Source organism: Elephantulus edwardii, unplaced genomic scaffold (genome assembly GCF_000299155.1).
Source record: "Elephantulus edwardii isolate Elephantulus edwardi_28Jun2011 unplaced genomic scaffold, EleEdw1.0 scaffold00227, whole genome shotgun sequence".
Lineage (NCBI taxonomy): Eukaryota > Metazoa > Chordata > Mammalia > Macroscelidea > Macroscelididae > Elephantulus > Elephantulus edwardii.
In genome coordinates, this window is record NW_006399977.1 from 3,097,321 (window position 1) to 3,107,358 (window position 10,038).

Consider the following 10,038-nt stretch of genomic DNA (forward strand, 5'->3'; position numbering starts at 1 on the left):
CAGGATTGGAGGAAGACTCATCAACAACCTGTGTTATATAGATGACACAAACTTGTTTGCTGAAACTGAGGAAGACATGAGCTATTAGCTGCAAAAGATCAAGGACTATAGTCTTCAATACAGCCTGAAGCTCAACATCAAGAAGAGAAAGATTCTCACCACTGGGCCAATTGGCAGCACCATGATGGATGGAGAAGACTGAGGTTGTTAACAATTTCAGCATTCACTCCTGGCACCAGCAGTCAGGACATCAAAAGTCGAGTAGCACTGGGGAAGTGTGCTATCAGGGACCTCTCCAAAGTGCTCAAGAGCAATGATGTCAGTCTAGAGAGTAAGGTGCACATGATCAAAACTATGGTCTTTGCAATTACTTGCTATGCATCAGAGAGCTGAACAATGACTAAGGAGGACAGAAGAATTGATGCCTTTGCATTGTGGTGCTGGAGAAGAGTTGTTGTTATGTGCCACTGAGTTAATTGTGACTCATAATGACAACAACTCTGAACCTTGCTCTATCTTCAGTCAATTTCATTGTCTCTGACACACTTAACCCCCATTATCCTAGTCACCGAATCAATCCGTCTCATCCAGGGTCTTCCTTTCTTGTTCTCTCCCTGCATCTTTCCAAACACGATGTCTTTCTCCAAGCATTGGTTCCTCCTGGCCACACATACCCAAAGTATATGAAACAGAGCTTCAAAATCTTTCCCTCCAAGAAGGAGCCTGGTTTCCTTGATAAATCTGTTTTTTTCTCTTGGAAGTCCACGGTATGTTCAATACTCTCCTCCAGCACCACAACTCAAAGGCTCAAAGGCATCAATTATCCTTCTGTCATCTTTAATCTAGCTCTCTGATGCATAGCAAGTAAATGTGAAGACTATGGCCTGATTCTAGTGTACCTTAATATCCAGACTGACATTGTTCTTCAGCACTTTTGAGAGGCTCCTGCAAGTTGCCCAGAGCAATTCCATTTTTTTTTTTAATTTCTTGACTGCTAGTGTCAAAGAGTGTTGACTGTGCATCTGAGCAAGATGAAATCATTAACGACTTCAATTTCTTCTCTATTTATCTTTGTGCTGCCAATTGGCCCATTGGTGAGAATCTTTCTCCTTGATATTGAGTTTCAAGCCATAAAAACCTGCCTCAGGATCAGCTATGGGTCTGTTCCAACTTCACAATACTCAACAACAACAGAGCATAGACACTCAACTGATTTTTGTTTGCTGAACTTGTACTCTGCAACCTTGCTAAATTCTTCTGTTAGCATTCTTCCTGGCCGAAGCCTCCAACCCTAAATGTTCCCTGAAGTCTCAAAAACCAAACAATGCTTCAGGAATAAAGAATGCCCTAAGCATTGAGCTCTTCTAAGGTATGTGTGGGACCAAACTGGCAACAGCAACACAAAAGATTACACAGGGGCAGTGACTTTATGTTAATGGAGCGAGGAACAAATTGGTAGTGAATGGCTGCACAACTTAAAGACTGTGGTCAATGCCGATGAGCTATTGGAAAACACTGGTGGCTGTTCTACTGTGTATCTTCTCAACAACAACAAAAAAAACACATAATAGATATTTTAAAAATAGAGTAAGTCAATTCAAAGATGGAGAGTGAAGTAGAGAAGATAAAAGGCCTAAGAAATAAAACCTGTTACTCTTGGTATTCTCCTAGCACTAGGTGAAAAGGGTAATTCTCTCACTTGGGAGAGTTTTATTCTCTCAGCCCACACAAGGTTCTATCAGCCAAGTGGTGGAGCATGTGTACAATAAACATATCACAATCATAAACTCTGTGAAGTGTTTCCAATGTAAAGAGAGGGAGGGAAAATCCCAAAAGCTCCAGATATGAAAGAAACTGTCAGCTCTCCCTGCATCCACTGGATGCCAACAGCAACAGGGAGCCTTGAGCCTGGCTCTTAATGGGCAATAAGAGGAATCCCAGGACAGATGGCACTTTAAAATCCAATTTCACTCCATTTGTCTCCCCTCTAACCGACAGTGTGTTTAAAGCAATCACAGCCATTTTCACGAGCTGCAATATTTCAATGTAGTCGCTATCCCTCGAGAACACGAAAAGCTCTCTTAATTAGTGAGTGTTTAAGAGAAAAAAAATTACGGAATTTGTGAAACATCTATTTCTAACCGAACACCTACACCCACAAACCCAACACCCGCCACGCAGGGAGCAGTGTTTTTAAGTCCAGCTCATTCATCTGCACATAGACCACAGTTCACCAACAAAATACTTACTCTCCTTCCATTCATGGAATTGCCAGTCCTAGTCTGAGGCACTCATTTGCCATTATTGAAAAGTAACTCGGGACACCCCAAAATCTATATTCAGGTGGCTCAGCCTGCTTCAAGCAGCCAGGCAAAACTCTGGGGCTTCAGTGTCCCTGGAAGAAGCCCCCAAACCAGCCTCCACCCAGCCGCTGGGGGCGGTACCCTCCTCTGTCCCCACTCACTGGGAAACATTCAGAGTTGTACTATCATTGTGGATGTTGTTTATTCTTTACTAATAAAATTGCTTGTGAGATGGACTTCCCACCTGCCCGAGTCCACTGAAACAACATCCAGTCGGATCGGATCATCTCCAAAACTGCACCTTCAAACACTGGGAGGTGTGAACAATGAACTTCTCTCAGACTGCCTCTGTCTTACCCGTTCCCCAAAACGAGAAGTTTTGAACTACCCAGGGTGTCATTCCGCGATTCCCCAGGCAACGCGGCCGCGGGCGGTGAGGGAGGGCCCAGCGCGCGCCCCCGGCCGCGCCCCTCGCGTCGCCGGACGGACAGTTACCTCCTTCCTCCGGCTCGGGGCCCCGGGTCGGGTGATGAGGGCGGTCTCCTCGCACACCACGGCCACGTCCTCCACGAACACGCAGTCCGGGAGGCTCTCGTCGGCCGGCAGCTCCACCACCTGCAGCCCCAGCTTGCTGCCCAGCACGCCCACGTAGAGCTGGTGCTGGCGCTCCGCGCGGGCGAAATCCACCTCCTCGCCCTTGGCGCTCCTCAGCGCGTGCTGGCAGAGGGACTCGGGCAGCGCCCGCACCACGGCGTGGGTGGCCCGGCCGAAGGCGGCGGGATGGCCGAGTCCAGCCATAGCTCCAGGCGGCGACGAGGCGGCGGCGTGGGACGCGGCGACAGTGTCCTCCCGCGGGCAGAGCGCACGGAGCCAGCGAGCGCCCGGCGGCTTCCCTTGGCAGAGGATGAATGTGGTGCAGAAGGAGCCCTGCTCGCGCCCGGAGCCCTGCCCGCGCGACTGAGCATGCCCAGAGCTCGGGGCGCCGGCCCGCGCGCATCCCGCGCTCCTACTCCAGCACTCCCTGTTTTTGCAGCAGCCGAGGTGGGAGTACTAGGGTTGGACGGAGCGAGGAGAGGGACTGGGGGAAAGCGGCTGAGAAAGCCGTCAGGGCCAGAGGTGTGCGCAAGGGTGCCCAAAAGTCATCCCTACCCGAACTGAGGTTACCTGTATTCTGTCGCAGGTGCACACTTCAGGTATCTCACAAAGCGGACTTGCCAAGCAGGCAGTGATCTGGACAGAGCTAGTGGAGGGCTTATTTTTGGTCAAGAGACCATTAAGGACTAGACTCACTCAGTTGTAGATACTTTGACCTTTTCCCACTCTCTTGTTTCCTAGTTGCTGAGCACATGTGTTCCTAGTATGCGATAATGTTTTCCCAACCAAGTCCATCTTATATTGACTTTTTCTGCAAATGACCCTTTACCACACGTGAGACCAGAGATTTAGAAAAAAAAAATGTGTTTCTTCCCATCAGAGAAAGCAGCGTGAGTGGGAGAAGTGGCACACAAAGAGGAAAGAGAATTCACAGTATTTCAAGGACATTTGGGTCTCACGAACAATGAACCTGATGTGCTTTCCTCCAAGGTCCACAGAGGAAGGAGCAAGTGTTTCCTGCTGAATCAGTACAGGCTCAGCTTGGATGCTGTGAACCGCGTAGCACCCCAGTTATCTCCTTTACATTGGGCAACAGGGGGTTATATCTTCCCTCCTGGGTGGTTTCAAGTATTTGGGGCATGTTGTTAGGAAGGGCCCATCCTTGGTTAAGGAAATAATGCTTGGAAAGATAGGGAGTCTGTGAAGGAGACGAAGACCCTTAACGAGATGGACTGACACAGTGACTGTATAAATGGACTCAAGCATATTAGTGGATGTAGATGCCACATGATAGGGCCAGGTGCAGGTCCATTGTTCATAAGGTCACTGTGACTCCAGGGCACCTAACAACAAGCTTGGCTTTCCCCTCATTCTGATTCAGAGCCTCCATGAAATCCTGCGGTATTTGCTGAGAGGATTCCTCTCCCCCCATAAGCCTCAGAGTGGTCCCTTTTTTCATAATAGCTATAGCGTGTATTTCCATTCCACGTGGCCCAGATTAAATAGCCCATGTGTTCTGCTCTTGGGTGGGGGCTGGGGAGTGCCCTCTGTAAGAACTGGCTTCAAACTACAAAATAATCTCTGGTGATAATCTTTCCTGACAGTTCTTTAGAGTACTGTAAAGGTTGATTAAATCACAAAATATTAGATAGGAGTCGACTTTGGAACCCATCATTTAACTTCCTAACTAATGTTGTTGAAATCCGGTTTAGACAGTTACCCACTGTTTACTTGGACTTTTAAAACTCAAATTTAAGATTTACAAAGTCTATTCCGCTATTGAAAATATGTAATTGTTTGAAAAAAATTCTTTATATGGACCTTAAATTTGCCAGTTACACCTTCTCACACAAGGCAGCGTTCACATGTCTGAGGATAGTTGTATCCTGTCTCTCATCCCTTTTCTATACTGGTTCCATTTAGATTTTTTTAGCAGAACCATCAAAGGCAATGATTTGGTATATGAGTCCCTTCATTCTGGTTATCTTCTTTTCAATACACACTTGTTTGCCTGTATCCTTCTTAAATCCTAGTTTCTTTAAAGAAAAATCATTTTGTCTGTGTGATCTGAGCAGCACAGACTGTGATAGCATCCTTGTTCCAGATGCTAGACTTCTGGTAACACTGCCTAAGAGTTTATTAGCTCCTTTGTAGTGAGCCAATGCCAATGCCCAGATCAAAAAAGCCTCCCTACAAGTACACTAATCCCAGCAAGAACTGTGGGCTTCTACAGGAACATGTATCTAAGGATCCTGGAATGGCTGGCTGTCCCAACTAACTCAGTGATAGGCTCTACTTTCCATCTTCCTTTTCCCCAAGCCTAGTTGAAATTTTCCAAATTTGAAAAATAAGTCTTGAGTAAAATATAGGAGTCCCTTGGGGTTTTTTTTGGGTACCATGGAGTCTAGGATGACTCACAGAGACTCTGTGAACAACAGGCCCAAGCCCTGTCCTATCCTGTGCCATGTTCATCATCGCTGATACACTTGAACTCATTACTGCAGTCACCCTGTCAATCCATCTTCTTGAGGGTCTTCCTCTCTTTCACTGACCCTCTACCTGTTGAAGCACGATACCCTTTTCCAAGGAACAGCCTCTCTTAGCAACATGTCCATAGTATGAGAGGTGAAACCATCCTTGCCTTCATGAAGCACTGTGACTGCACCTTTTTCAAGACAAGTCTGTTTGCTATTTTGACAATCAATGGGATATTCTGTTCTATTCTTCAACGCAATTCAAAGGCATTAATTCTTTTATCATCCTAGTCATTGTCCAGCTCCAGATGCATAGCAAGTGATTGAAAAGACCATGGCCTGACTCAGGGGCGCTTTACTCTTCAAACTGATATCATTGCTCTTTAGTATTTTGAGGGAGTCCTTGACAGCAGACTTGCCTAGTGCAATACGTCTCCTGATTCCCTGACTGCTGGTGCCAAGGGTGTTGATTTGGATCCAAGGAAGATGAAATCATGGACAATTTCAATCCTTTCACCATTCATCATGATGTTGCCTATTGGCCTAATGGTAAGGACCTTTGTTTTCTTAATGTTGAGATATAATCTATATTGAAGGCTGTAGTCAGTCCGTAATGTTCTACAACAAGAGTTTCAGGCCTTCATCATTTTCAGAAAGCAAGATTGTGTCATCTGCATAATACAGGTTGTTGATGAGTCTCCCTCCAATCCTGATGCCACATTCCTCTCATAGAGTTCAGATTCACAAAGCACACAGATTGAATAGGTACAGAGAAAGGACACAGCCTGGATGCCCAAAGGCAGTGCAAATTGTTAAACTGAGAGGCTACTGGCCTAAGGTTTAGAGGTTTAAGTCTACTCAGAGCTGCCTTGAAAGAATGATCTGGCAATCTACTTCTGAAAGAAAAAAAATCCATTAAAGACCCTTTAGAACATGGGTGGACACAGTGGAATGGTGGTTGTCGTTGTTGTGTACCATCGAGTCAGAACTGACCCATAGCTGACCCTCTAATGGGTTTTCAGAGGCAATCACAGGGGGAGATTGCCTATCCTTCTCCCACAGAGCAGCTGGTGGATTTGAACCAATCTTTGGAATTGCAGTGCAGATTCTTACCACTAGGGCACCAGAGCGCCCAAGTGGGGTGGTGGTTGTTGCTGTTATTATGTGCCATAGAGTCGCTTGCGACTTATAGCAACTCTAATGTACTACAGCCCTAAACCCTGCTCTATCCTGTGCCAATCTTGTTGTATCTTGACACACCTACCGTCATTACCCCAGTCAATGAATCAATCTTTCTCATTGAGGCTTTTCCTCTCCTCCACTGTCCCTCCACCCTCCCAATCATGATGTCCCACTCTGAGGACTGGTTCCTCCTTGCAACATGTCCAAAGTATGTCAGATGAAGCTTCAGAATCCTTGCCTCCAAGGAGCAACCTGGTTTAACCCTCTCTAGGATGAACCTATTCGTTCTCTTAGCAGTCCATGGTATATTCAATACTCTTCTCCAACAACACAGCTCAAAAGGATCAATTTTCCTTCTATCATTTCTAGTCACTGCCCAGCTCTCTGACGCATAGCAAGTGATTGCAAAGACCATGGCCTATATTAGGTACATTTTAGTCTCCAGACTGACATCATTGCTCTTCAGTACCTTGAAGAGGTCTCTGACAGACAACTTTTGCAGCGCAATATGTCTTTGCATTTCCTGGATGCTAGTGCCAAGAGTGTTGATTGTGGAGCCAAGCAAACTAAAGCTGTTGACAATCTCAATCTCTTCACCATCCATCCTGATGCTACCAATTGGCCCAGTGGTGAGAATCTTTGTTTTCTTGGTATTGAGCTTTAATCCATATTAAAGGCTTCAGTCCTTGACCCTCTGCATCAAGCACTTCAGGTCCTCCTCAGTTCAAGCTAGCAGAGTTGTGTCATATGCATAATGCAGATTGTTGATGAGTCTATCTACAATTTTGATGCCACATTTCTCTTCATAGAGCCCAGCCTTCTGGATAATCTGTTCTGCATATAGATTGAAAAGTTGAAATCAACTTGCCAGCAGTTAACAAGTGAAAGACAGTTCTGACCCTCATAATGGGAATTAGAACCAACAGAAAGATGGCAAATCATTAAGACCTAGTGAATTCCACTTCTGGGCAAAACTCTTAAGGAATCCAGGCTGCTTTGTTGGCATAGATTTCTTGTCAGAAATAACTTAATGGTGTCCTGAGACAGGAGATCTGTCCCTCAATGTTACAGGTGAAGTTTGACCTATGGACTAAATATGTTCAGGTTAAAATATGGGGTTTCATCTCTCCTTTAGAAGAACTCTTATAACTTAAAAAAAAATAAAAGTATTTTGCCATCAAGTCAGAACCAACCCCTAGCTGACCCTTCAGCAGGTATTCAGAGGCAGTAAACTGCATGAGAGGAGATTGCCTGACCTTCATTCTGGTGGCTTAGGTATAAGGAATAATGCTGCCAAAACAAAGGTACATGGTTGGAATCACCAGCTGCTTTATGGAAGAAAGATGGACAACTTCCTCTAAAAACCTGCTGGAGGGTCGATTCCAACTCAATGGTACACAGCAACAAACAGCATTCCTCCTTTACTGTGGACTTAACCCCCAGTGGAGCTTCATTTCCTCCAGTTGGCTCCATCTAGCATTATAATAAATGGAGCAAATATTGACATTGTCACTGATTTAATTTTACTTGGATCTACAATCAACACCTATAAACACAGTAGCCAAGAAATCAAATGATACATGTATTACACTGGCGAAATCTGTTGCAAAGGACTTCTGCATGTATGTCATTTTACAGACTAGTGTGTGCCTGACCCAAGCTATAGTATTTTTCAGTTGCTTCATATGTATAGGAAAATTTGGATAATGACCAAACAAGATGATATGCCTTTGAATTGTGGTATTGGAAGAGAATATTGAGTATGTTACAGATTTCCAGGAGAATAAACAAATCTGTCATGGAAGATATGCAGCGAGAATGCTCTTTAGAAGCAAAGATTTCATCTCACACACTTTGGGCATGCTATTAGTAGGAGGGGGCCTGTGAGGCAGTCCATGGATAAAGGCTTGATAATGTAGAGAATCAGCAGAAAGGAGGAAGACTCTCAGTGAAAAGGTTTACACAGTGTCTGGAATTACATGTTCAACCCCAGTAGCAATTATGAGAGTGGTAAAGGATTGGGCAGTGTTTTATCCTTGGTGTGTGTAGTACTGTCTCTGTGAGCTGGAGTCAACTGGGTAGTACCCAACCACAACAGTGACAGCTGTCCCATTTATGCCTGTGCCTTGTTTGAGCTTGAATATGTCACTTGCAGCCCACTTGCAGTGTCCTGAGCCAAGTATGCACATGCATCTTGTGTATCATTCCAAACTCTCGATAACCTAGCAGCCTCTTAAAACCAGAGAGATTGCCTTTGCAAATTGGTGTTAGACTTATCTTTCCATGCACAAATTGTGTGTCTTGTTTTTTTTTTTTAAACTTAATTTTTGAGTTATGTCTATTAGATATTATCTGTTTCATTCAAACTCGGCTAGGTTTTATTCTGTAATCTCATGCATAATTTATTAGTCCCAGTTTTATGTCATCTGAAACTTGATAAGCAAACCTTCTGTCTCCTCCAAACAGTTGTCAAAAACGTGTTAAAATGTATGTATTGGTGAAAAGAATAATAATCTAGTAAATTCTAGGTTACATGCCTTGCTGCTTGAATAATAAAAGATTTATTTTTTTAAAAAAATGAACTTTATTGAGCCTAATACATTTATAGGGAGCTTCTGGTGGGCTGGTGGTTAGAAGCTGCACTGAAATCTCAAAGGCATGCTATCAAAATCCACCAGCTGCTCTGCAGAAGGAGGATGGTCAAACTCCTCTCATGTGACTTACAGCTTTTGAAAACCCACTGCGAGGTCAGAAATGACTCAATTCTGACTCTACAGTATACACAAAACACAACAATACATTCATATAATCACTTCTCCCACAAATTGTCCAGGCTACAACAGTAGGTTACATACTTTAGAATCCCCAAAGAAACATAAATTATGTAATCCTTGATCTTGAAGAATTTATATTCTCACTGGGAAAACAAAGTACGCAGAAATTGAGCTATGATAGAGGAATTGAGAGATATTTATAATAAAGGGTTTGTTGTTCTTTGCCATTGAGTCAGAACTGACCCATAGCTGACCCTTCAGTGGTTTTTCAGAGACAGTAAAATGCACAGGAGGAGACTGCCCATCCTTCTCCCATGAAGCAGCTGGTGGTTTCAAACTGAGTGCCTTAGAGATGACAGTACAGCTTCTTACCACTAGGCCATCAGAGCACCCTCCAGAAAGTTAGAGGAACAAAATACTACTACGGCTGATGGAAGTGGAAGAAAGCTGCTTCAAGACAATGAAAGTTGGTCTAGGCTTTGAAAAATATTAGAATATGGGTAATTGGAAGGATAGAATGAGAATGCTGAAGAAAAACCTGAAGAATATTCAGGTGACAACAGAAAAAATAAAACAAAACCCACTGTCCTTGAGTCAGGTCTCACTCATGGTTATGCTCTATCAGGTTCCAGCGCTGTAACTCTTACAAATTGAAACAGCTTCATATTTCTGTCATGGAGCAGAGTTGGTGCATTCAAACCACTCAGCTCT

The 10,038-nt window shown here is 44.3% G+C and overlaps 1 protein-coding gene across 1 annotated transcript in view; it reads right to left on the reverse strand.

Moving 5' to 3' along the window:
* Nucleotides 1–3,216, reverse strand: part of DDAH1 (dimethylarginine dimethylaminohydrolase 1) — a 221,938-nt gene extending 218,722 nt beyond the window's left edge. The window contains exon 1 of the mRNA XM_006898367.1: nucleotides 2,799–3,216. Coding sequence (XP_006898429.1) covers nucleotides 2,799–3,101 — 303 coding nt within the window. The 5' untranslated portion in view covers nucleotides 3,102–3,216. The remainder of the gene's footprint in view (nucleotides 1–2,798) is intronic.
* Between the last annotated feature and the right edge of the window lie 6,822 nt (nucleotides 3,217–10,038).